The sequence below is a fragment of the Corticium candelabrum genome, chromosome 9, assembly GCF_963422355.1.
Source record: "Corticium candelabrum chromosome 9, ooCorCand1.1, whole genome shotgun sequence".
NCBI classification, from domain to species: Eukaryota; Metazoa; Porifera; class Homoscleromorpha; order Homosclerophorida; family Plakinidae; genus Corticium; species Corticium candelabrum.
In genome coordinates, this window is record NC_085093.1 from 5,900,530 (window position 1) to 5,928,509 (window position 27,980).

Below are 27,980 nucleotides of genomic sequence, written 5' to 3' on the forward strand. Positions count from 1 at the left end.
GGATTAGGGGTAGAGTTGTTAGTTAAACTACAGTTCTGAAAAAGATTTCTTCAGGACTCGTGCTAATAGTCACTGGCATTAACAGTAAAAGTGACGCCCACATCTTGGGCTTTTGGGCAACATGGAAACATGCCTGGGTATGCTGAAACCATTAAACACAGATGCAACAACACAACAGACTTGCATGTCTAATAGGTAGAAGGAGATGAAAGATACAATGGTTGACATGACACACGGGGCAACATTACATACATGGCTGCAGCTGGTGTCAAAGATTCGCTTCTCATGAATGGGATAGACGTTATGGACCATCAGACTGATGGTTGACCAGGTGATGTAATAGTAAGCAATGTAATAATAGGAAGTTCAGTTATTGTGTGTGTGTGTGTGTATGCGCGCGCGCGTGTGACTGCTTGCATGTTGGCAGAAATGTTACCTCCTCGTCGATCACATCTATAACAGTTATCAGTCATACAAACCTCACACCCCACACTACATGTTTGTCATTCCTAATTCCCTGCAGTTGGTATTCACACTATCACAAAACGTGGTATTCACATGATTGCAAATGGAAGAAGATACAGTAACCGTATGCATTCTATGTGCTGTACAAATCCATGCACTAAGTCTCCACGTCGAGAAACTTAGCCTTCACTGTTCACCTGACTTGAACTGATCCGGCGGCCGATCGTCATCTGTATCGCCATCTTCCTGCGGTCGAACATCCTCTTTCTCCAGAACAGCCGACTTAGACTTGCCGACTGGTTCTGACTCTCGAGATTCCTCAAACACTCTTGATTTTGGATGTGCTATTGCTGCCAGACCGGACGCCTGACTTTCCACCTTAGATCAAAAACGAACTACTCAATAGTACAAGGATTCGTCGAATAACGACTCACAGCTGATGAATCCATCCCGTCCTCGTCGATCGTTAGAAGACTGGACAAGAGCACAAATTTGTAGACCAAACGTTTCACGAACATCCACCTGTCTATTACTTGTATTGTTTGACGAGCTTGCAGTCGCCACCCTCGGCCGGATTGATGTTGTATATCCGGACGTTTGCGTCGGCAGTCACGACGACTAGACGAGACATCTGTTGCATCCTAGACGCACAAGTACATACAACACTATTCAAAGACCTCATAAACACAATGAATTCCAGTCGTACACGGTGATAGCACAGATGTTCTTCTGCCCCGGCTTCTCCAGACGAGCCATCGCAAACGAACGTCCCTGACTGAATACGTCGGTCACCTACAATAAACCGTGGAACAACACTAGTGGGGATTATAACAGTCAGACACATTTGTCCAATGCAAACATGTTAGACTAAACAAAACATATCTGTCTACATATAGATTGAGCTCAGTTGGATGCTGGGAACAGAGTACAGTACCATAGATGTCGCCAATAGAAAAGGGAGGATCTGCTTACAGGCAATACTTAATTAATTTTTCATATAATTCGGTGTGAAATTAATTTGGTGTGGTGTAATTAACAATTTATAATTACTAAAGTTAAATCAAAAATTATTTAAATAAAGCCACAACAAAATTCGTGTTTCGGGTGCGTCCAACCCGATTTTTCAAAGATTGCAAATATTTATTTATTTGTTATCGGGTTGCCTTAGCGTACATTAACTGTACTAAGATTGATGACTGTCATAGAATCGAATTGCAAGCAATGTGAAGCAATGAACAAGTTGAAATACTATTCACTATACGCTACACGACTCTCAAAACCCCGTAACAATGATGATTTCGTGTGCTGTGTCTTCTGGTTGTGTTACGCATACCATGACTATATCCGGGAATCTCTGTAATATCTGGGTTGTTAGAGTGTAAGCTAAAACTATGGCAGGGCAAACAGTGGAATGCTGGCATGGTTCGAACTTTCTCGCACCACAGATCTTGACACGTGTGTCAAATGCCACGGAAACAACTTTCCAACAGTCTGTGAGAGGATGAAAAGGCTGCATCTGATGATCTGAAGGGGTCTATAGAGTCTACCTAAGGCTCTCAGGGTCTCCATTGACGACAAAAAGTAGCCCTCTTTAGCCTTGGCCTCCCAGACCCATGTAGCGCCGATTCAAAATTCCAAAATAGAACGATTTTGAATTGATGTTACACAAGTCTGGGAGGCCAAGGACGATTTTGAATCAGTGCTACATGGGTCCGGGAGGCCAAGGCTAAGCCCTCTTCACAACAGAGTCTTTGTGTCAGTACAATTCGCTGCAGCAACCATGTTGAGATTGCTTAATATGCTTGCCATCTTCAACTGCCTCCGGTTCGTTGTCATTGCGGTAGTCCAGATGCAGCACCTAGCCAGGAACAGCTGAAGAAATACAAAGTTGTCCTTCCGGTGTGTGTTAATAATTAACTGCACTTTGCAAGTCAGCTGTTGTGCGTCAGCCCCAGAAATGAACTCTAATCTGACGTTGTTGTTGCGGCATGCTTCACAGCCTTTCTGTCTTGAAACTTGCTGTAGTTTCACTTCGGCACATTATACTGGTTGTTCTAGCATGCTTTACGTAGGAAAATATTTCCTGAAAAAATTCTACGACTTACCAACCCAAATATGTATGAGCTGCCGACCCAAACACAAAATTTTTGATGTGGCCTAATAATTTTAATTCAATTTAAGTTAATTTAGTTAATAATTAATGTTCATAATTAATAAAGTCAATTTTAAAATGGAACTTGTATCCAAGTACACAGAGTGATGTCCGACCCACTTACAAATGTTATAATCCCCACTGCAACACATCACTGATATCCATACACATGCTGCTTAGATTCCCAATTTGAGACAACCATGCAACACAAAAGTCTACACGCAGTGAAGGTACAAAACATAAAGACATTGAATTTATATTTCATTACCTGGCTGGGTAAATAGCTGGCAGGAGCGGCGAGTGCCTTACTAAAGTAACCCATCCAGCTTTGTGATTCTTCCTCGGGCCTAATGATACAAAATCTGCTGCTTCAACAATCTGCTTTGTTGTCAACACTCGCAAGCTTACTTCTCCTTCTGTACTTCCAGTTTGAAGATGTGGACGGTCTCTGTATTGCTTGATGCACACAGATACTTGCCGTCAGGACTAAACGCGAGGCAACTGATCTCGACGTATCTGTTGACGGGAATTAAAGTTGTAAGCATTGTCTAATACTTTGAATTACATGACTGTACTAAATGGTACCTCTTGACACCTCTCCGGAATTCAAAAAGTTTTGTGCCGTCATCGGATTTAAAAACTCGAATCACAGTACCCTACGTAGGTTGACACTTAATACTAAATCAAGTGAAGATGATGTGGCAGCACTCACCTTTACTGATGCTGTTCCCAATTTTATGCCGTCATCAGTAAAACTAAGGGCTGCCAATGGACCGTCGTGTGCTGAGAACATTGCAACAGATTTCTGTAGAAAGAGAAGTAGAAAGGTTAAGCAAAATAATAACGTACTTACAAAGATAATGATGAGCGGAGCGTAACGCACCAAGTGGTAAGCATCATATATTTGAACCTCTCCGACTTGAGTGCTTCCGGGATATGCTAAGTAGTTGTTCTCAGAACTTGAAGAGAATGCACACACACCTAAAAAATAGTTATGCACGAGTGATGGCACAAACCAATAACACAGTTTAGACAGAACGAGTATTTGGTTATAATCGAGTTGTTAAAGCAGTACACACACGTGCACACACCACACACGTACACCCACATGCATGCAAACACACACACACACACACACACACACACACACACACACACACACACACACACACACACACACCACCACCACCACCACCACCACCACCACCACCACCACCACCACCACTACCACTACAGTTCTCAATGTTCTAAAAACTCAAACCTGTAAATGGTAGAGGCAAGCAAAATCAAATCCATGTATACATACATCTTGTCTAGTATACAGAAGCATAGTTTTTGTAAAGTTCTTATCTTTGCACATCATTGAAACAGAATGTACAAAAACTTTGTGAGTTGGTGTGCTTCTGTTAACAACAGTTAGCTAACACGGTCTCTTCATTCCACAGATAGTCACTCGAGTGCTGCTGCGGCATACAGAAATATTTCTGTTCACACATTCTTGTTTTAGTCTTTGTTGAGTTTTTTCATCAATTGCACAGATACTATATCAAACGTTTGTCTGAGAATTTTTCTACTGAAATTATATTGAATGTCTCAATATTGCTGTTTTATTGGTTTGCTGTTGAGCAATACCACAGTCAAGGTCTCAGGGATCACACTTGGATGTTGCACGTATAAATCCCATCGTACTGTTGTACTCAGAGTCTCTCATCATAAATACCTCATTGTATCGTAAAGGCAATGGATGTAAGTGACCTGCAAGGTCTTGAGTAAAATGGCAAACATTCAAAAATACTAGCATTCACATCACCATTCAATTACAGTTGCCAAAACAGCAAACATCGCGATAGCATTACAATTACATATACACTACCCGGTTTAATATCAACACAACTGTCATACCTGATGGATTGAGAGGTGTATCGCGAATGGTATGAATGACCTGGAAGATGCAAGATACAAATATGAATTATTATCGCAAATGTAAGGCCACACAAACTAACATCAAATAGAACTAACGTTTCCGAATGTAACAGGATCAACCAATAGCCACATTCTACATTTCACCGTGTGCTCACAATCGTACTGTATATCCGTTAAACGTATGCATGTCAAATCTTATGCAATGAATCGCATTATGTAAGTATAGATAAAATACTTGTAAATCACGTCACTTTCATAGACAAACAATTTTGTGCACTACTTGAGTCTACATAATGATGAAAAATGTTGCCATTCAAATTTCATATTGCAGTGCATATTGACCTTTACATCTTAACTACAAAAGTAATTTCAACTATGCAAAAAATGCCAGGTATTGCACCATCAAGTGAGGCTGTGACGACAGCCTAGTTATGTAACACACGAGTGCTGTTTGAAGGAGCGAGGCGAACACCTGGGGACGAGGCTACCTTTCATATACAATCTGGTTACAGCACCAGTTGCTCCTTGCATGTGCAAAATAGAAACACAAAAATGGTTGTAATGAAACGCAAGTATGGTTTTAGCGGTTACTTATTATTCTAGTGGTCGATTACACTTGTCGCCACTTGCCTTCATGTCCTTTATTCCATGAATGACCAAAGTGTCTTCCACAATGACGATCAACCGCTACAATGTACAAACAAGATATTCATATGAAGCAACTTGTAACAAAGACCTGATGCTCAAGTCAGAGAACTATTCAAGTACAATTTGACTGACAACATCAAGAGTGGACAGGATTAGATAACAAGCATACAGACAGACAGACAGACACAGACAGACAGACAGACAGACAGAAGTCGAACTCAGTAGCTTGTTTGCATTTAGTGTTAGAAATGTAATGCAGAGTTTGTGCTTCAATAAATAAGACATACATACATACATACATACCTAGGCTACATAGTTCGAGTCATCACTGTTATCAGTGGACATGCCATCACATAGTACACACATACATTTTTTCTGTTTTATTAAAAGAGTCCTTCAGACTCAGTTTAGATCATTTGCAATCATAAGTTATATACCATTTCAAATTAACATAGTTATAACTCCTTCTTTTCTTTCTGCAAATGGTCTCCAATAGTTATTAAAGTCTCCCAAGCCATATAAGAGAGAAACATGTAGTTTTTCTTCAGCAGCACTTTGTGCCCCCCTTTCGATGTTTGCTCTTCTGCTCGGTGACCGGTGATCTAGATTGTGTTCTAGATCTGGATTGTGATTCTGTTTTTCTGTCAAGTGATTGCACAATGTTTTACGATTTTGTCAGAGTGTCATGTTCAGTTTTCCTTCTTTAGACTGTTGCTTGTGATCTGCTGTTCTTTCTGTTGGATTGGATTGTGCACACTGTTTTGTTTCTGGTAACGTGTTTGTTACTGATTTGTCCCTTACTTTTTGGTTGTCTGTTTCTGGTTGTGATTGATTGGTGGTTTCCAGTGTTGAACCTGTCATCTCTTGTAGAGATTTCAGTTGTCTTTCTGTACTTTCAGGATTCTGTTCTGATAGTTCCATTTCTGTTGCTGTTTGACAGTCCGGTTCTTTTACATTCTCTCCTTCTTTGTTTTCTTGCTGCATTTCTAAATCGTGGTTTTTATCAAGATCATGGTCATGATTCTCATTACGCTGGTCTTCAGGATTCTTATCTTTTTTTTGTTGACAGTTCTTTATCATATGAGTAGTGCTTCCGCTTCTATAACATGTTGGAGGTTGTCCAGCATATCACACATGCAGACGTAAATTGTATCTTCCATAAATTATACGCTCTGGAAAATCCTCTTGGATTTTGTACTTTGTATACTCTCACTCCCGTTTCCACATGTTGTGCAAAGGACTACGTAGACTTGTAATTTTTGCAACTTGACTGTTTTCTGCTATTCTCGAGATAATGACATTATCTGCCATTTCAAAGGGCATTTTGACTGAGACAAAAGCTGGTGGATCTTGTAGTGGCATTACTTCCAATCAAACATTATGTACTATCAGGCCTGTCAGTACCAACTTTTCTTTGGTTTCTTCATTCAGCAAAGTAATCTGCCACGTTTCTGCTATTGTCTGACACACGCACATAAATGCACATAATACACTCTTCTGGCAGTTGCTTAAATAAAGCCTTTACTATGTCTTCTGCTGTCATGCCTTCAGCAACCAATCTGACTGACAACGGCCTCTTGGCCGCCATTCTTCTTCTTGATCGTGGTTAGTCTTTCAATCAATTAGGCTCGCAATCTATGTAGCCTGTAGGTTAATATACCTTTCTGTCGCTAAAGTTCTCCAAAATGACTTGGAATTCACTATGTATCGGTTGGCGGAGCTACCAAAACCTTGTGGCATCCTCTGAGCCTCACAATACATACATTTTTTGTTTTGTTACAAGAGCCCCTAAGGCCCAGGTTAGATACTGCTAAGCACTTGCTACGATACTTTACAATCTAACACTATCAGTAGTCACTATATGTCACTATGTACTTCAACTTGCTGCTTGGACAGAACTGACACTCTGGAGAGAGAGGCAATTATGTGGTAGAACTTATGTATATGGCCCTCCCGCACTTGAACTCTGACCCAAGGTCCTGGATGTCGCCAATCTCCAACTGCACACTCTAACCAATTGAGCCACATACACACACACATACATGCATACATAAATTTTTTTGTACATACCAGGGTTGTCCCCAGGATTTTTGTAAGGCATGGCGGAAATTCTCGTGACCACGCCCCCACAATTTTTTAATGGCACGCATTTTAATCTAGAAGCCTATCAAATTTGCTAGACAGCCTTAGAGATAGTATATACAGACCTGTCTATTTACACAGTGTTCTACTGATGTGAACCAAACCTAAAACGTATTTTGTTCTCATTTGTTGCAACGTTTTAAATTTTGGACAATTTCTACCGAGAATCAGATGCCATTACCTGTTAAGGAAAACAAAACACCTTTTAAAGTTTACAACAGTACGCCTTTTTACCACTACACTTTGATAATCACGTTTGTACAAAATACTGGCAAGCACATGCCATGCATGTGCATGATATACTCAGATCAAAAATTCTAACTAAATTGTCCTCTAGTGTAGATTCCTGTGAAGGACCGTCCATAATTATCGTATTTTTTAGCAATCTGAATTGTAGACAAAAGTGCATGCCTAAGTGAGTGTGTAACACCGGCATTCAAATTAATTAAAATATACACATTTTAATGACGCCATCATATCATTGTCACCTTCACCAGACCACTAATTACAGCCAGTGTGATTGAATCCATGAGATTTGCACGCTATGTTGGAAGGTTGAAAGCTGCAATTTGATTAATTTAAACTCAATCAAACAATTAGCTGTTCTCACATTGTGCACACCACTATGTATAGTACAGTACATCGCAGCTGACTCTCATTTGTTTACGTGCTAGATTCCCCACATGCTAGATTTCCCCACATGCTATAATTTTTTTTGGTTTCTATGGAGAATCTTGTGCAGTTCTGACAAGTCTTCCTCATGTATTTCTATTGTTAACCTGTTTATTGTTAGTTCTCTAAAGCCGTCTAATATTCTGCAGTAGCTACACCCCAAATTAAAAACATTTAGCGATCTTCTAGAGAGGGAACTGCAGTTGCTACTGATGCAATTGTGGGCGGTGCATGACAACCACTGTTGCTTTTTGAGTACTTGTATTACAATCAAGCTCATACCATATGGCAGTCGTCCCCCTAATTGGTCTTATCATCACACCCCGGCCCTGTAGGCAAAGAACTAAAATAATACGCAAAGAATTAGTTGCTTGCTTCAAACAACTTTGTAAATTTTTAAATACAAAGTTCGTTGTCTTCATAGCTACACTAGAGAACAGTAGACTCAAAAAACAACTGTTACGAGACAGCTAATTAAATCAGTGTATGGTGACTCTAAAAGAATGCAATTAAACATTCAGCTTATCTGCTTACGTGAAAACAAGGCGGGTCTAGGACAGCGCTTTACACCTCACAATGCGGAACTTGTCAGTTTTTGGGTTAAATAGTCATCTTAACTACCCATCTCTATTTACCAGTTGCCTCCACCTGCTTTGGGCACATGCTTGTACATGCTCGGAATCCCGAGGTCTAGAAATTTTCCCACACTGCGCAAAATGTGTGAACGGACTCTAGAGTAGCCACTGCCTACTCAGTAAAGCATGGCGGGCCTGTACCAAGCAGGAGCCAAGGCATGGCGCTCCGCCGTGCCTTTTGTATGCTGGGGACAACCCTGCATACGTACATACAAGAGCCCCTAAGGCCCAGGTTCGATACTGTAATTACTATTCTGCAATCTAACACTACTGTATCAGAAGTCATTATCAGAAGTCACTATGATGTACTTCACACTTGCTGTACTTGCTGTAGATACTTGCTGTAGACAGAACCTCACACTCCAAAGAGAGAGGCAATTATATGTTCTTTGCCCAAGGGAATTTATGTATGTGGCCCTCCCTTACTCAAACTCTAACCCGAAGGTCCCGAATGTTGCCAATCTCCAACTGCACACTCTAACCAATTGAGCCACATACGTACATACATACATACAGACAGACAGACAGACCGACATTCACAAGCATTGTACCTGTCTATTCAACTTCACATTCAGCACATCCTTCGCATAACTGTAATTGCATATTTCCGTTGCTTTCTGCAAGAGACAAAACGTAGCACTAGCTCATATAACTCAAACATCACAAAGCGAAGACGATGAACACTGCATTATCAAGTCAAAAAGGACATTCAACATACACATACAATAAGCCCAGTTATAACAAACAATCAATTTTGATATAATTCTGTAGCAAGGAGTTAAAGTTTAAGTACTACCAGAAGAGGGCGGATATTTAATACAACAAGTCTTCCCAAAAAGTCATATGTGAACATAGTCTACTTGGTTGAGTTCATGTATGTAACAAGAAATACTACAACCATGTTCAAATAAATAAATTTAGAAATTTGAAATTTAACTTAAAATTTAATTTAAAATTGAAAAATTGAAAAATCAATTAAAAACACGCCCACCAACCAAACACTGGTGTGCGCCCCTCAAACAACTAATTTCATTTTTGCGGCCTTACACACTGAAAATCATCAACTTTCAACATCAGAATTCCTGCCACTGAGGCATTCCAACCATTCGAAATCACATGCGAAAATTTCAAAAGAAAACGTACCTTGAAATGATAAACTCTCAGCTTTCTCGGCTCCTTCTGCCCCACCACGGCAACCAGACTGCTTTGAAACAAGCGCGCTACAATGCAAGCATCTTCTCCCACTAACACATAAAAGCATGTCAAACAGACAGATTTCGTACACTGGTTGCACACGTTCTGTGATTGCATCAGTATTTATCTCACTCATTTCGTGGATTTTGGCTAGGCGTTCGTCGGATGAAAACTGATAGAGCTTGTATCCTGAGCGAGTTCCGACAGCTATCGAACTGTAATGAAAAATGAAAGATGGAAATCAGTAGCAACCTGTCATGGTCGGTGTTCGCTCTAGACTTGCACTTACGAGCAGTCTTGATTAAAAGTGACGCCAAGGAGGTCGCCAACCGGTTCAGCGCCTTGCCAAGTTAGGTTCATCATCGTCTCACTTTCGTTGAACCATCAGAATTTATGACGCTTCTGTTTGGCTAGCGTGCGCTAGCAGTAGGCGTAACTAATGAAAAGCCCGGATAAGATGTAAGCTACGTGTAGTGTAGTGTACTTTCTGTTGTTCTTTGACAAGGTTGTTGTGTGTTGCCAGAACACGTTCTTCACGGTATCGCTGTTTTGCTAATCACGACGCATCAAATCAAACAATTTAAAAATAACTAATTAATTGAATCTACTAATAGATTAGTTATTAACTAAATTGGCGTGTCTTTCATATGTCTCGCAGTCTGCATAGCATCATTGCGTCGTCTGATGGCGGCCATTATTTTTCGACGAGGACCCAAAGGGATATTGATCTCCTTCAGGTCAGAGTCACTACACAGAGCTAAAGCATCGAGATCCATGCGTTCCTTCTCCAAGAGATCGAGTATGCTTTCCAGTTCTAGTGCAGCCAACAATGCTGCCAAAGGGTTGTCCACCTCGATTTCTGGTGCTACAGCTGCGGCAGCATCTGTGTCATCTAATGGTTCACCATCATTGGCTTTGACAGATTCCTCATTATTTTGTGCTGCATCAGAAAGTGAAGTTGTTCTGCTCCGCCGTCCTTGTCGTTCACTGGTGGTCGAATAGGAAGAATTATTTGCCGATACTGCCATGTCTGCTGGTTGAGGAGTTTTTAGTGACGAGAGTGTGTTGACCAGACCAGCAGTTGCACTTACTTCATTCCGAAATATACCTCGTATTGTAGCAGCCGTCTGCTTCTTGTCTTCTTCACCCAGATTGGGACTAATTCGAATCGATCCAGTTGATCCGACACGACGAAGATGATGATGGCCAACACGTTCCTTGGCATTGTCTGCCTGTTCACTATCGAGTGTATCAAAGCTCTTGAACGACAACATCCCTTTGGGATCGTCTTCCTTCTTTGGTGTTTCAGCTGGCTTTAAAACAAAGTTGCCTAATGCAACCTGACGGTACATCGTGTTCAACTTTAATTGTCCGGGATTTGCTATCATGGGAGAACTCAAAATCCGTTGCCTGAAACCACTCACAGTACTTGGCTTGACAGGCAACTGCTGGACAACATCGGAGACTTGTCCTGCTGTGGGCAACTTGGCATAAGTCTTTGACTTCTTTCCCATCGTCTTCCCTTCTCCTGTCTTTGTCGGTGCTGCCGTGTGTTTATTTTGTTCAATCTGCTTCTTTCTCAGCTGCTTCATTCGTTTCTCGGCTTCCTTGATTGCTCTCTGCTGCATCTTTTGCACTGCACCCGATGTCTCGACCTGCAGCCGAACACTGAGCGAATCCAAGTACTTGAAGCACTCAGCTCGCCTTCGAGTGGCAGCAGCCATGGCGGGTGTCTGTCCTTGATTGTCGAGAGCCCAGATATTGCCACCCTTCTCGACCAAGTGCCTCAGAGTGGCAGTGTGACCCATCGATGCAGCAATATGAACAGGCGTGCTTCCATCTTTGTCGGGCAGGTTTGGATTAGCTCTTAAAACAAAGAAAACTGCATTGTCAGCACACAGCAAGCACCGCCAAACGTTTGCAATGCAAAAGGAAAAGTAGGGATACGCCCACTAAATTGCACCAACACATTTTTTTTGCATTTGCGTGCAAACGTTTCAATATATTGATTATTGATTTACCCTTTGTGGACTAGCAGTTTGAGGGCATCAAGACTGCCGTGCCATGAAGCCCAATGCAGAGGCGTCATTCCCGATCCGTCGGTCTTGTTGACGTCCTTTTTTGATGCCTTACTTAGCACTCTGACGTCTCCGTCTCTCGCACCGAAATGAAACGACGTTTCAGCCATGCCTCGAAGCGTTTCGACATAAACAGCGTTCTTTCAAACCCCGCCCTGGCACGTGATGATTGCCGTGCGCGCGCTAAGATCACGTGATAAAATGTTTGATGTGGCGGTGATTGGTGGCGGTGTTGTAGGCTGTGCTATTGCTCGGCAACTTGCCGTGCGTGGTTTTAAAGTCGTAATCTTGGAAAAAGAAAAGGAACTGTTATCGGGAGCGAGTTCGGGAAACAGTGGAATTACGACCGTCGGATTTGACGTTCCTCTTGGCTCCTTAGAACTGAAACTTATCAAGAGAAGCAGAGAAATAAATTTGGAATTTTATAAAAAGCTCGGCATTCCTCACAGAAAAGTAGGAGCTCTCATGGTCGCCTGGAGTGAGGCCGAGCTGCGGCGACTCCCGGATGTGGTCAAGCATGCGGAGTCTACAGGGGTCACCAACCTAGTTACGTTGGGTCCGACGGAGCTGCTGCGGATTGAGCCGAACCTTAATCCGTCTCTCCTTGGTGGGATACTGTTTCCCGATGAAACAGTTGTTGATGCTTGGTTGCTTCCGATTGTTTATGTTCGAGATGCTTTGCAGTGTGGAGCTGTTGTCAATAGGGAGGCAGAAGTAACGCGTGCTGATTGGAGCAATGATTCTAAATTCTGGAAATTATATTTGGCGAATGGATCGCAAGTAGAGGCATCGTGTGTTGTAAATGCTGCAGGTTTATATGGAGACAAACTAGAGGAATGTCGGATTCCGGTTTCTGTTGCGCCCAAGTTTTATATAAAACCGAGAAAAGGTCAATTTGTTGTGTTTGAAAAGTCGGACGATCGTATGTTAAATCACATAATAATGCCCGTACCCTCTAAGGCAGGCAGAGGTGTATTATTATTTACATCTGTCTATGGCGACATTGTTGTTGGACCTACAGCTGAGGAACAGTCTGCTAGAGACGTGATGTCAGTGGATGAAATTACTCTAAAAAAGCTTGTTAATCGAGCCGTTTTGATACTGCCATGTTTGAAGGGTTTAAAGATATCGTCTTTCTATGCCGGTTTACGGCCAGGGTCTGATAACGAAGACTATGTTATTCATAGTGATTCGAACTGTCCTTGGGTCACAGTTGCTGGTATTCGATCTACGGGTGTTTCTGCATCTTTAGCTATTGCCGAACACGTGGAGAAGATGATTGTTGAATGTGGACTAAACGTTTTGTCTACTAAAGTGGAGAATGATTTACCTACTCGTCCACATATTGAGTTCGACAGTAAGCAAGAGGCAATTCAACTGAATGGTCAACTGTTTCGAGTGACCCATCATTTATCAAAGTTGGGCATCCCAATGAAATGCAGTAGATTATAAGAGTGCAGTTTTACCTTTCATCTCTATTAACTAACACTAGAGATAACTTTATGTAGCCAGAACTTCTGGGCAGGATACTGTCAAACTTTCAGTTTGTTTTCTGTTTGAACTTTAGAGCCGATTTGGTGTGCTAACACGAGAAAACATCTATTTTCTCTAGCTTCTATTGCCTGATTTATGCAACACTGGAGGCTGTAATTCGGAGTAGTTTGTGTAGTTTCTCAAACATGCCAACAAATATCCACAATTACACTTTGAATGAACATAAAAAAATTCAAATTTTGTGATTATAAAAGAATGTGGACCAATTCGTCACCGGATACATTGTGACTAGTAATTCAACTTTAGGAAAATATTGGTTGTTATTGAAAACAATGAAAGTTCCCTAGAACCAATTTTTTGTATAGCTAAAGAACAACGAAGTACAATTGTTCTTGTTATGTCCTTCTTACTACTGTAGTAACAATACAGGAAGGGAAATAGTCTACAGGTATAATCATACAAAGAGACTGATGGACAGCTTTGAGAATGCTAAACAGCCAGGTGTAAAAATTCTAATTAATTTATAAATAAATAAACATTAAATGTATAGACTCTAATAACTAAATTTTTTGCGCCTAGATAAATGTCGACGGTGTAATCGAAGTTGACTTGAAACCTGCTCAACATGAGTAATGTTTGCGAATGCTGTAGTATCATGTATGTCTGGGACTCCAAGGGTAGTTAGCGCATTGCAACCTCGTGGATTGCGCAGTCGCCGTCCGATATTAGGCAAAGCGGCTCGTCGTTGTCTCGTTGCGAATCGTAGACTCGACTATACGACTGCCGCTGTCTGCTCGTGCACATTGTATCATTATGGGGGAGCCAGACAGCTGGGAATCACTCGTCGATCCAAATGACGTGGCGAAGACCAACTCAACACTCAATCCAGATGCGACGTCGTTCTCACTAAACGTGCACGCTCAGGAGTTTGTTCCCTCGTTTTTGCGCAAATCAGATGCACCAGGTAAGACCTTAATTCTCTCTTCAATTCTGTGTTCGTCTCGTCTGTCTGGTTGTGAGCGTCACGTGGTGAAGCATTTGGCTGGTTCGATTGCTAATAAGGGCGATTGTCTTGTGTAGCTCAACCGCCCGGGCAGCGTGCAATACAAACTAGCTCTGATGAGGTAGCGAGCGATAAGCAGATGGTGCCGACTGGAGGGAAATCTGCAGTTGCATCTGATACACGTTTATCTCATCCGGGTATGTCACCGCTTGGGTGTGCGCAGCTTACTACTTTGATCGGGTGTGCTAGAGCAGATGCCCATTGCTACATTGGTTTCACGGCTTAGAGTTATTCTGATGACTCTAAAGCCGTTTGAATAGAATCGCATGCCTTCAGAATCCCAGACCAACTGTGCGGGTTTTGCACATGTCAATGTGATGTGTGTGTGTGTGTGTGTGTGTGTGTGTGTGTGTGTGTGTGTGTGTGTGTGTGTGTGTGTGTGAGAGAGAGAGAGAGAGAGAGACTGTGTGTGCGTGCGTGCGTGCGTGCGTGTGTGTGTGTGTGTGTGTGTGTGTGTGTGTGTGTGTGGCGAATAGACAGACGTAAGCCGCTGGTATTACCGTAAATAGTCATAAATAAAAGGAGCAAAGGCTGTTCTGGCACATTCGATTAGACTCAGCTGCTGTTGAATTTCTGGAATGTTTCAGCGGGTGGTGACGTTGTAAATGATAAAGAGACATCTACAGCCTGTGACCAACGTCTTCAACAAGAAGCATCAACAGATATATCTCATCAGGAGGAGATCAAAGTAGATGCAGTTGAGGAAGGTATCGAAAAACTGCAAGTGGGCAGCAGAGAAAAAGAGACCAAGCCTGCGAAGTCTGCATCAGTAACAGCAGCTATGACTGCTGCAGCGGCGGCAGCGGCAGCAGTTGCACAACCAGAGAAAGAGAATATTAACATTATATTTATTGGTCATGTTGGTAAGGATTGTCGTGTGTTTAGAAATGATTATGTTTGATTGTGATGTGCGTGTGTGTGCATGTGTAGATGCTGGGAAGTCGACTATTGGTGGTCACCTAATGTATCTCACTGGCCAGGTTGACAAGCGAACGCTAGAGAAGTATGAACGAGAAGCGAAGGAGAAGAATAGAGAGACATGGTACTTGTCATGGGCTCTGGATACTAACCAGGAGGAAAGAGACAAGGTATGGTGGTTTTGAAAGAGAAAGGGTTTATGTGTTTCTGTTTGTTCCTGTTTGCATTCATTCAAGTGCGTGTGCGCATGTGCGTGCTCACACACACACACACACACACACACACACACACACACACACACACACACACACACACACATTAAGCCAAATGAGTGAATTAAATCTTTGAATATTCTAAAAATATTCAAATATTTGGTGACCTTATTGACCCCATTTCCTCTACACTATGTGCAGAGGTTAACATTGATTACAGCTGCTTCAAGTCAAACAATATGTGGAATTGCACTGTACTTATAGTTCAAAAGCCTACTGTAAATCCACAAATTTTTGTACGCATTTTATTTTCGTACAGGCTCTAACGTACAATTTTAGCGCACGCTAGCACAGTAACTGTTTCATTCTATACGTGCATCAGCGTATGTGATTCATGAGTTCTAAGCTTGGCTCATGACAAAAGACCAAAAAGAACTACCACTACCAAGGAGATCGCAAGCCGCATCCGGGATCTAACAAGAGGACATTGCAGTGGTGTAGAGAAAGCGCTGGATCAAGATCACTTGGCAGCTAAGCGCAGAAAGAGAGGACAATATCACGTCTACGACTCCAAGACTAGGCTGACCATTGCCCAAATGGCTGAAGAATGTGGATGTTTACGAGGGCACGTGCTCGTCTGCAAAAATTGTTGAATCACTAAAGTCAACAGTTCTATCAATCCACAATGTGTATCAAAAACAGTTACTAGTATTGGACCGACGGTCTGAAGAAATGGTACAACTAAAAATTTAGCAGAAAAAGGTCGCTGCAGCGAGGCGCCTTCTTCTTAGACTGGCATTGGATGAATAAGTGATGACTTATATTACTTGCATGCTTTGCAAGACAGCAAGCAGCTTTGTCGTCAATGGAAGCGTAGTGTTGGGGTGCGCATTAGGTCTAATTCAAAAGAACAAATCGTCACTACTGCAAGAACACATCAATTGTCTGGTTCATCTTCTGTTGATGCCATTGCTAGATGTCTGTCAGAGTACTTTCAGAAACAGTTTGAGTTGAGTGACATGATAACGTTGCAAACTGGACATACTGTACGTAGAGAGTTTCATTTTGGTCATTTAAAACCAGAGTGTTGGATCTTGTGTTATGGTATTATACTGTACATCATCAATATAGTGGCAATTTGTAACAACAGTTTGTCATCCAAGAAAAATTTTAGTATGCATTTTAATTTAGTACATTTAGGAGTTGTACCAACAATATGAAAATAGAATGCATACGAAGAATTTGTGGATTTACAGTGTTTGCTGAAATATCAGCTTTGTGTACCAGACATCTAGCATGCTTGACATACCAACTAATATTTATTACAAACAGATAACAATCCTTTGTTGTGGCTTTCTCACACTAGTGGGTAGGGCACTGGAAAGAATGCTGGCTAGGAAGTAACTACTTGATTATTGGTGGTGCCATCATGTAATGACAGGTTTTTACACAGCAGGTACTCCCAAAGTTGCCCGTCTTTCCCAGACATCTGATATTTATTGTGGGTGTTGCTCTCAGAATGTATAGTCTAAACCATTTGACAATCACCAGAGCGCTCGTCTACAACATAAGGTGCATAACCACTTAGCAGGTTTATGCTCATAGATTTGCCTTTTTCATCAATGGCAACCTTGGAAAGATGCTATCATTGACACTTCAACACATAAGCAATATGCTACAAATGTTTCAATGCTGGTAGTCGTATTCGAATGCCCAAAATATTTGAATATTGGAACATTTGCTCAATGCTAGCGCGCACACACACACACACACACACACACACACACACACACACACACACACACACCACTTCGTCTTACTTGGTCTAAATTGACTAATGCATTGGCTATGCCTCGATCACATGACCAAAAACAAACCTGCCACTCACTGTGACTGTAAAGCCTGGTTCACAATACACTTTGCATTGCGTCGCGTCATCTCGCGTCAAAGGAGGCTGTTTCTGACGCGATGTGTTGGATAGGATTTTTTCCTATTGCAGCGTGTTGCGTCGGAAACGGCATTTTTTGACACGAGACGCCCCGTCGCAACGCGAGGTGTATTGTGAACGAGGCTTAAGGCAAAGAGTGGCACACAGTGTGTCACATAATTTATTATCCAATTAATCAATAACATGAGCTTCTCTTGGCTCTTCATTCATCATTATCATTACCTCCTTCAATTTTGGGCTGTAATAAGCAGCCTGGGACAAGTTTATGCAGTTGCAGCTGCATTGGTTGTAGACCTGGTGCATACAATCTTGTTTGCTTACTGACAAGAGTGATGTGGCTCAAGTAGCGTCAAGAATCGATAGACAGCTGCAATGTAATGGTAATTTGAAGGCCTGCCCATTACATGTTGGAATGGCATGCTGCATTGTGCAAGACTGTTTCAACCGTAGAGGACATACCTACAGAATCTAGTCTTGCATTGATTGCCAGCACTGAAAAATGTTTGTGTTTATTTTGTGTGTGTTTACTTACTACAACAATGTGAACAATGCCTACAACAGAGGTGCAAATCTACTTACCACCTCACGCTCTGAGCCAAATCTTTTATGGCTAACAGGAAGCTATCATGGAATACAGACTGAACAACAACGAACAGTTGCTGTTGCACTGCTCTCTCGATGCTTGCCCCCTAGTAGTCGCCTCATTCCTCCTTGCAGTGCTGTCACATCACATGACTTGGCTGATGTCACATCCTTAACCGACGGAGTGAGGAGGAGTGTGTGTGTGTGTGTGTGTGTGTGCACGCGCGCGCGCACGTGTGTGGTAGTTATTATCATATTTATGTGTGTAAGTAAACTTGTTTATATACTATTGTATTGAATGAGTGCTCGTTTGCTTATAACATTGAAGGGCAAAACTGTTGAAGTCGGTCGTGCTTCGTTTGATACCGAAAACAAGCATTTCTCTATCCTCGATGCTCCAGGACATCGCAGTTTTGTACCAAACATGATTGGTGGGGCACAGCAAGCTGATATAGGGATTCTGGTACTGTACATCTCTCTCATTTGACAGCAGTTGGTGACCTAACGCACATCATTCTGACAGGTTATTTCTGCTAGAAAAGGAGAATTTGAAACTGGCTTTGAAAGAGGTGGCCAGACAAGGTCATTATTTGTGTGTTTATTGTTATGGTGAGTCTTAAGTGTCGTTCATGTGTCTTAGAGAGCATGCAATGTTGGCAAAGACAGCCGGTGTTAGACATTTAGTTGTACTGATCAACAAAATGGATGACCCGACTGTCGAGTGGTCAGAGGAGAGATACGAGGAGTGCAAGACCAAACTGACTCCTTTTCTGAAGAAGGTCGGGTTCAATCCCAAAACCGGTAGGTGTGGCTCATTTGTATCTTGATGTCATGGTGTTCACCAGTTATTTAAATGAACGATATGTATTATGTTAGATGACTTTTGTTTTTAAATTAGGCCAGACAACTGAATTTTTATGCTAGGATATGACATGAAAACCAAACCAACTTACCGGAATAAAAAGATTAATGGTTGTGTGGCATTTTACGCATGCTCTGTTCTTTTTGCACTACCAGTGAAAATGTGAGATAACAAAATGGACATTTAAAAAAACACAAACAAATGATGGTGATACAGAGCAGAACGCAGAAACAGTCACTGTAGCACATGCACAGTTTACAAGTGGAGAGTCATCGATATGTTTTTGTTGGCTGAATGGACTACCAAGTCATTTACAGCAAACGTTATTGTACATGCACACATCAAGTTTTTATATTTATTTGGTCAAACTCAAAACTGGGCCAGCAAATCTGATCATTAAGAATTTAATTGGTCTGGCCTTATCACGAAAGGATCTTATGATCGAATTTCTGGCAAGGATTTTGTTTCCTGTTGAGCTACAGTGTTACCTCACTTTCAACAGTATGCCATTATTATGTGAATTTTACCTAATTGCTGGTATAGCAGCGTGTCGTTATCGACAAGGTAGATTTACCAGGCAAGTTTAGTCTTGTAGCTTGCCTATTTTCTTTTCGCTTGATGAGGCGGCTTCATCTACTTCTCCCAATTACATTGGTTACACGTGAAAATGTGTATGTTTTTGTGCTCTCTCAGCTGATCTTTGGATCAGATTTTTATTGAGTCGTTTTGTGATCATCGTATTCATAAATTGCAATCTCTGGCTGCCAAATGCAGAATTGTTTTTTGCATTAGCATGTGGACATACTTTTTCTCCATTTTGCCATGATGTCAATTTCAGGTGTGAGTGTAACTATGGGGCCTCATAGGTACCAACTCTTGTTGCAGCAATTTCCAGTAAAGTTTACTTATAACAATATGTCATTGAACACTAGATAATACGGTATATGATTTTCATTGTTAAGCAAGGTAACTCATAGTGTTATGAAACGGAATGGCATTTGTGTTATCTTGAAATACAGACATGGCTTGACTTTTTAAATGTAGGGTGTAGGTAAAGCCTTGAGTGCTTCAGTAGATGTCACACTAAATCGTGCTTGTTGTCACTTGAGGCATTTAGCAAGTGGAATGTCTTTTAGAGCACAGTAGTAAATCACTCACAGGGATGATTAGTCTTTGTTTGCATAGGAACTTTGCAAGCTAAGTTTTCTGGGTTGAGCATTTGGTTGGGCAACTAGAATATATGATACATGCATGTTACCTATGCTAGGATACAAATGGTACCATTAGAGTTGTCATGAAGTGTAGAAATTGGTTAATTCATTGCTAACATACTGTTGACCAATGATATTGTAATACTGTGAAACATTTGTGTTTGTACGGTTGGTCTTCTATAAAGCGTCATGTGTTATATTTAGTTTGTTTGAAGACATCTCGTTGTATTGTGTAGATATTTACTACATGCCTGTATCAGGACTGACTGGTGCCAACTTGAAGGATCCGTTACCAGCATCTTTGTGCCCATGGTACAGGTGTGGCATGTTTTAATGACTGTTAGTTACAAATTTGTGATTTTGTGTTGTCTATCTTGTAGAGGACCTTCATTCATTTCATACTTAGATGAGCTACCGTCTCTAACGCGTCGGACTGACCTTCCTCTTCGTATGCCGATTGTAGATAAGTACAAGGTTATCTCTAACATGCTGGCAGGTATGGCCATGAGAGCGTGACACGTTTGTTGTTGTGAATGTAGGACATGGGGACTGTTGTTCTTGGTCGAGTCGAGTCAGGTGTGATTCAAAAAGGAAGCACTCTGATGTTGATGCCAAACAAAGTAACTTCTGTGTGTGTGTGTGTGTGTGTGTGTGTGTGTGCGCGCGCGTGTGTGCATGCGTGTGTGTGCGTGTGTGTGTGTGTGTGTGTGTGTGTGTGTGTGTGTGTGTGTGTGTGTGTGTGTGTGTGCATATGCACACACATAGCGGGCATATTGTATTTATTGTATTGTTGCAATGATTATGTTATAATAATCATGAACATCTCAGTTTAAGTAAAAGAACAGAGAGAGGAGGCAGGGGCCATAAGGAATGAGGGAAGATAGTAGACAGGATGAAGAAAATACATGTATCTGTATTTTTAGGAAGACATATGAGTATGGATGCTTTCCTTGAGTGTGTGCCACACTGGCAGGCATATTGAATTCAACCTGCAGTTTTGTATTTTAGAACTCGTACAGTACTACTGACAACTAGAAGTAGTTAAGACTATGGCTGATGTACTGATTTGCCAACACATGTACTATATGGTTAAACTGTAAGAAGGATTGTAGGTAGATGTGTGGAAAGCTTGTTGCTGGAGATCAAGTATATGGTATTAGTTGGTGGCAGGGTTTCTCCTTCTAGCGCCCTTTAGCTGGCAACATTTCTGCTTACTTTTGTTCACGTGATTATCTTGTTGAAACTCTGTACATGTATGTACCAAATTAAATGCTTTTATGGCTTTTTCCAACACACAGTAGAACGTTAGCCTCGACACTAATCCTTCCTTCGCTTTCGGTGGTCCTTCCAAGCAAGAATAGCAACAGGGCGGTATCACGTGATGTTGTCTCCATGAGGCCTAGTAACTCTTTATGTCATTAGACAACTGAACTAATTATGTCATTAGGAAAGCCCACTCTTTGTGGGTTTGTTTCATATTGTTAATGGTTTGCAAAAGAGATCAGGTGTGTTTTTGTTTACGGCAGAGTAATACGTCATATCAAAGGTATTGGAATGGAGATGCACGAAATTCAGTCAGTAACTATGCATGCTGGTCTTTGTGATGCTGCTTACTGTTTAGTTAGCGTAGAGAAACGAGTGCAAAGACTAGACGGCCAGATCACACGCAGAAAGGCAACGTGCAGACTGTCCTCTCTTGTCGTTGACTAGAAGACGACATAATAGCTATTAGGCTACTGTACATGTACGCTTTCTATCATCGCACTCCTGGAATTGATCGAAAGCCATTGCGGCTACGTGTGAAATTTCTACGTGGCTGATGTCAGCCTGAAGCTACTCCAGAAGCAACCGCTGCACGTGACTAAAAGAGGTACCTTCACTCGCTGCGATGTAGGGGGAATACTGGAACTGTTTGCAACATACAAACACGCCCAGACGATATTCTTCAGTCTGTACATGTCTGGAGCACAAGCTGTTGCTAGCAAAACTCAATGACATGTGACATAAAGAGTTACTAGGCCTCCCTTCGCTATACGGAGGCAACATCATGTGATACCGCCCCGCTTCTTTCCTTGCGTGGAAGGACCACTGAAAGTGAAGGAAGGCCTAGTGTCGAGGCCAGTAAAACGTCATTTCTTTCGGTAATTTGGGTTTCTGCATGTCATGAAAAAATGTATCATTAGCATTTATATGGTTTCTATTAGGATTTTAGTTTCTTCCCCATATGATCTTGACTTTGAAACAACCATATCTCTGTCATCGATCAGAAATAGAATAATAAACTGTAGGAACTCAATCGCCTGTAGACTAGAGTTGCTAGATGTGGTTTAAGAATTCAATAAGATAATTGATGAATGAGTGGTAATTGATATTAATAATTCACCTCCTGGAGGTGATGTCTGCAGCATTCTAGCCAGGACTAGGCGCCAACCATCACTAATTTTAATAAAATCTATGCCCAAAAATAATGCTTTAGTGACCATGCCCACATCCTCTAGTACAAATACACGACTCTAGTGATGCTCCTCACTTCCTGGTCTATTTCCTGCTTTGTAGGATGGAACGTCTGGTCAGGGAGATTCTTGTATGCGTCTTTAGTAAATCACCTCGCTGTAGCCTCTCTAGTAGAGAGATAATTTGCGAACAATTCTTGATGGTTTAGACACATGAGGCTTGCTGACAAAGCAGCTGTCATTCCTCCTGGGTATGTGACACTTTATTAAGTAAACAAGCTTAGAATTAATTGAATATTTACTGGCGACTGATGGAAAGACTCGCCTATTTAGTGTAGATAACATTACAATACCAGCATGTGTTGTTAATAAGTTCTTTTTACATAAAATATAGTACAATGTTTGTACAACCAACCCCATAAACAAGGTGTTTCTTTTTCTTACCCCAACTGTTACACTGTTTCTTTAGTGACATCTGTTGGCATTCCTATGTAAACCTGCCGCTTAATTAGGCAGCAAACAATACTCAACCTCACTGCTCCTCATTAAGACAATGACGGTTGGAACCTTCCCATCCGTCTAGGAACGCTCCCAACAGTCAAAATGACGGTAAAGATGGTTCTGGCTAGAACCCTGTGTCTGGATGAATCCTGGGTGGGTAATCAAGATAGTGATTATAGTTGTCTCAAGATAGTGTGCTGCTATAATAAATGGCTACTAACTTGAAACATTACAGATGGCAAATTGTGTGTCCTCTCAAATGAAAGTGTTCCCAGATAGGAGATCTCTTCTGTAGTTCTACAAACTCAATATGACTTGCACCTCGCATGCCAACTATGCTTGTACGCATTCCCTTAGAAAGTTATCTGTATTATCAGCTGCCACCAAATCAATTCCAGTACATTCTAATACTGGCTATATATATATATATATATATATATATATATATATATATATATATCAGCCGATATTCTATAGCAAATTCATAGTTGTCTGTTTAGGTAGATCATTGATTGATGTTAATTCAACTACTTACAAGATAAGAGAATTATTTGTTTTTTTTTATGTCTGTATAGACCTCTGTAGAAGTGCTTGCTGTTCTTTTTGATGACCTCGATGTTCCTCAAGCATCATGTGGAAAGACATTAAAAGTTAAACTAAAAGGCGTAGAAGAAGAGGTATGTCAAACTTTATTTGTTTGCATTATAGTAGGATGTTTTATGTGGCATGTAGGTCCACTGCTGTAGCTATTAGATTTCTCAGTCTGTACAATTTCAAAGGTGGTGCTTGGATTTGACTTTTTACTTAATTTAGTGTTCTGCTTTTGCGTGGAAATAATCCTTTCCAAGCACATCATTTTACATGTTGATATAGTCTCGTACCCAGGCCCTCTTGTGCGCCCGGAGAAGAGGGCCTGGTACACGTTGTCTTCTTCGCATGCATGCATGAATTACCTCAAAATCGGAGTAATGTATGCATGCATGCTGAACCGACGTTTAGAATCTCGAGTTGTTAGTGTCGCGCAATGACAGCGAACAGCTTCCGTGATGTTCTTTGTCCGCTTTTTCGACTTAGACATACCAGTCCTGGCTGTCATGTACCTGCAACCTCAATTTTCTGCTATGACTTGAATGCACGGAGCAAGATCTGCGTGGAAGACCGTCTGTCGTACAGATAGAAATTTCCAAAATAAGCTGCAACTTCTGTTGCAGTCCTTCTTGCTAAGCAAACACTGTCAATAGCCTGACTGCAGTACGACTAGACATCGAGGAATGACAAACTCTACACTGCCACAAAAACAAAGTCTAGAATCGTCTAGTTGGATCACTTGACCTTGGGTCTAGATCTATGGCTTCATCCACGCATGGAAACCGTTATGGTTGCATGCGACATTATCGGCTCGAGATTCTAAACAGCGTCGGGTCTGCATGCGTACATACATTATGCCGATTTCGGGGTAATTTATGCATGCATGCGAAGACAATGTCTATCATGCCCTCTTTTCCGGACGCGCAAGAGGACCGGGTACAAGGCTAATGTTGATGTAAGCCTTGAACGTCCAGACCAGAGAGCGTGCGAAGCGGGTAACTCTACTCTGGATCATAGAGATGCTAAAATGATTTCAGACATAGCCTTCTAAGTCAATCAGTTTCTTAGATCGGGAATGTTGGCTCTAAATTCTGATTGGGGTTTAGCAGTAATTGGTAATGTTAAGTGCACTAACACTGATTATGCTCTTGTAAAATCATCGTCGAGAGCGCTAAGTGCACGCCAGAGTTGTGATAGAGACTCCGTTGCGCACACACACACACACACACACACACACACACACACACACACACACACACACACACACACACACACACACACACACACGTCTTAGTTTTAGTTTCAGCTCCAGTTCTTTGATCTTTTTTAACCTTGTGGTGACAGAACATGCACAGCAGTGTCACTACTCCATTACCTTTGACAACTGGTTGAGCGGCAGTCTCACTAGTCGAGCGGTTAGACTAGCTAGCGTTCTCAGTTTCTCCTGCAGAATCAAAGAGTCGTCGTTTTCATGCCATCCACCAAGATATTGCCGTAGACACGGCAAACGTCTATTCTTCGTTCATGAGATCTCGTGGCATTTATGTTTGTGCAATTCAAAAATTACGGTAAATTTCCATCTCATTATTGAACTAGGTAAAACAATCCTATGCTGTTAGACTACCATTTAGCATCGCTTTTTGATAAGTACTTCTGAAATAATATTAGTATCGTTTTGGTCCAGACTAGAGTCACGCACACGCTGGTCTGGCAGTTCGAGGCTGCATGCGGTGTTGCATTTCAAAACTCGTTCCAGTGTTGATGACAGTTGTGCTACATGAGTTGTTTCCTATTTTCTTTAATACACTGGGGTATTACTAGTAGGGTTGTAGACGAATGTACGAGCAGCAGTTCACCTTTGTTAGTCACTCTTCAGAAAGTTCAAAATATGTGTCTGGAATAGTTTTTAGCCAACGACAAGTTGCAATGTTTAGTTAAACGTCTACAGCACAGCGTTTCTACACGGCTTCTTGACAACAACGTTTCATCTACTACAGTGTAGTTGCATTTGATCGTTTTCTGCTATACAAACCAATGTAATAATAATAATGTGCTGTATGGAGAATTTGCTACAGGTGCATAGCTTCTTAGCTGTTGTTAGATTTTTCACAGAAGATGTGCTAAATTGTTGACAGCAGACTACACTGAAGCCCCGCATGCAGGACACACATAAGTCAGGATCAGAGCCTGAGATGAGGTAAAGAGATTGCGTGCGTTAAAGGCACACCCATAGGTGAATTTGCTCTTTTCTAGACCTTGTCTGCTTTGTTTCTTTGCTGCTATATGTCTGGATGTACTCTAAACGATGACTGATAAGAGCTGCATTTGTGAATACATGTTTACTTCACATGGTTACTCTGTCAGTGGTGGAATGTTCTGTCTTTCCGTTGTTCCACGACCTTTTTTATCTATTGTGTTTGAGACAAGACAAGTCGTTGTAGAATGATGTTTTGGGGGTTATCCTGCGTTATCCCACCCGTTTACAGTGAGTAGCGACCACAACTCTGCTATGTATAAAGCTAGCGTGCGTTGAAGGAACGCCCACAGGCAAATTTGGTCTTTTAGCCTGAACCAGACCTAAAGGCAGTCAGAGACTCAATACGTACAGCAACTAGTCAGACGTCTCCAACTGGTAATAAACTTTCCTCTGTGTACACCTTCTAACCCTAAGAGGATTGTAAAAGTATTCACACACTTTCTACCTGCAAAGGCAGTCTTCTAGGATAATACGTCTTTCACATCTTCTGCTTGATCCGATATTGAACGAAATCTTAGGAGTTATGAACTGTGGCAAAGTTAGTCCATCAGTTAGGCATGCATGGTTGAACGAATCTGTTGAATGCCGCCTCTACCTTCTTACTTGGGCTGATTTGTGCCAGGCAAACGCATATAATCATTGCTTCCACCATGGGAAAGCAAGAGAGTTTATAATAAAGAGTCACCGACTCATGACCTCTCAGAAAAACCATCAGTGTGTATATCCGGATGTTGCTTTCACAATTGCTCAAGGCAGACTGAAGTAGATACCTGGTTCAAATACGGGCTTCCATGTGCTTATTGGTTGAATAGTAGGACCCCCCAGGTAGAGCTGCGCTAGCTTTCTGTACCTCCTCTGAGTCGGGACATTAGACAACCTAAAAGATTTCTTTCAGCCTATAGACTAACACTTTTTCGTTATGAGCGTCTCCTGCGTCGTTGTCACAACTTTACTGGATCGGAAACTTTAACTTTACTTCATCTCAAATGAACAGTGATTGGGTTTGTAACATTGAAACTACTCATGCCGTGTCCACATACACACACAAAGTACCAAGACACTAAACTAATATTAACTGTAGTGTTGCTTAGCCTAAACTTATAGGTGATTATTGTAGTATTGATGTCTGTGTGCTATTTAGGACATCTCTGCTGGTTTTGTCTTATGCCCCTCCTTGTCTCCTTGTCATGCTGCCACAAAATTCAGAGCTCAGGTAACAGTTACACGAATGGGTTAGACATCACCATGTCTGTATACACTTGTGGTATTGCAGGTGGTTATTCTCGAACACAAGAGTATTATTTGTGCGGGGTACAGTGCCGTGTTACACATCCACGCATGTGTAGAGGAAGTCCAGTTTGTGGTCAGTGAAATATTTATTGTATTTGAAATTTGACAATATAGAGTAGCCACCTGTGTAACGATAGTCTCTCTTGGCATTGCTCGACAAGAAAGGACAGAAAAGCAAACAGCAACCGAGGTCCGAATGTGTCATTGAAATTTATAACAACAAGTCGTTTATAGTACATTGTTTTAGATTTGTAAAACAGGACCAAGTTTGTATTGCTGACTTGGAAGCTGCTGGTATTATTTGCATCGAAGAGTTCAGCGAGTTTCCATCTATGGGACGGTTTACATTGAGAGATGAAGGTAAAGCACTCCATACCTTTAACCATTTCTCTGTATGGCCACTACATGTAAACGATTGTGTCGTGTTACAGGACGAACCATTGCTGTTGGGAAAGTTTTGAAGCTTGTCGAATAAGAGACTGTTAGCAGGTTAATTTTTGATGTTTAGTTCACCAGCTGTAATTACACTTCTGAAATTGACAGAATCAGTGTGAACTAGAGTTTGAACTTTGAGAAATAAATTGCCCTGCTCTGTGCACACACGGGTCCAACACGGCTACGAAGCCCACCAGACAAATGACCCCCAAATACTGCGAGAAAGTGATAACAAGAACAAGATTCAACTAGCAACA

The 27,980-nt window shown here is 41.5% G+C and overlaps 5 protein-coding genes across 5 annotated transcripts; 2 read left to right on the forward strand and 3 right to left on the reverse strand.

Moving 5' to 3' along the window:
* Window positions 1–425: 425 nt before the first annotated feature.
* On the reverse strand, window positions 426–10,250 carry LOC134184184 (WD repeat domain phosphoinositide-interacting protein 2-like). The gene is made up of 15 exons (XM_062651808.1): window positions 10,121–10,250; window positions 9,964–10,046; window positions 9,781–9,881; window positions 9,189–9,254; window positions 5,171–5,227; window positions 4,520–4,559; window positions 3,501–3,598; window positions 3,330–3,422; window positions 3,203–3,273; window positions 3,026–3,133; window positions 2,886–2,964; window positions 1,172–1,257; window positions 999–1,106; window positions 900–939; window positions 426–843 (listed from the first exon to the last, which is right to left on the reverse strand). The coding sequence occupies exons 1-15, from the start codon at window positions 10,192–10,194 to the stop codon at window positions 652–654; spliced, it is 1,296 nt and encodes a 431-aa protein (XP_062507792.1). The 5' UTR covers window positions 10,195–10,250; the 3' UTR covers window positions 426–651.
* LOC134184185 (uncharacterized) lies at window positions 5,519–6,619 on the reverse strand. Its single transcript, XM_062651809.1, has one exon. It carries the CDS (start codon window positions 6,266–6,268, stop codon window positions 5,864–5,866), a length of 405 nt encoding a protein of 134 aa, XP_062507793.1. The 5' UTR covers window positions 6,269–6,619; the 3' UTR covers window positions 5,519–5,863.
* A 110-nt stretch (window positions 10,251–10,360) lies between the features above and the next one.
* On the reverse strand, window positions 10,361–12,057 carry LOC134184358 (pre-mRNA splicing regulator USH1G-like). The gene is made up of 2 exons (XM_062652032.1): window positions 11,853–12,057; window positions 10,361–11,697 (listed from the first exon to the last, which is right to left on the reverse strand). Exons 1-2 carry the CDS (start codon window positions 12,017–12,019, stop codon window positions 10,458–10,460), a joined length of 1,407 nt encoding a protein of 468 aa, XP_062508016.1. The 5' UTR covers window positions 12,020–12,057; the 3' UTR covers window positions 10,361–10,457.
* A 53-nt stretch (window positions 12,058–12,110) lies between these two features.
* On the forward strand, window positions 12,111–13,676 carry LOC134184602 (glycerol 3-phosphate dehydrogenase-like). Its single transcript, XM_062652338.1, has one exon. It carries the CDS (start codon window positions 12,111–12,113, stop codon window positions 13,359–13,361), a length of 1,251 nt encoding a protein of 416 aa, XP_062508322.1. The 3' UTR covers window positions 13,362–13,676.
* Window positions 13,677–14,126: 450 nt separating this feature from the next.
* LOC134184985 (eukaryotic peptide chain release factor GTP-binding subunit ERF3A-like) lies at window positions 14,127–27,888 on the forward strand. Its single transcript, XM_062652760.1, has 16 exons — window positions 14,127–14,367; window positions 14,484–14,603; window positions 15,054–15,329; window positions 15,397–15,554; window positions 18,455–18,589; window positions 18,650–18,708; window positions 18,767–18,927; window positions 20,436–20,517; window positions 20,580–20,673; window positions 20,739–20,819; window positions 23,729–23,830; window positions 27,140–27,211; window positions 27,272–27,361; window positions 27,426–27,478; window positions 27,536–27,648; window positions 27,720–27,888. Exons 1-16 carry the CDS (start codon window positions 14,217–14,219, stop codon window positions 27,761–27,763), a joined length of 1,791 nt encoding a protein of 596 aa, XP_062508744.1. The 5' UTR covers window positions 14,127–14,216; the 3' UTR covers window positions 27,764–27,888.
* Window positions 27,889–27,980: the final 92 nt, after the last annotated feature.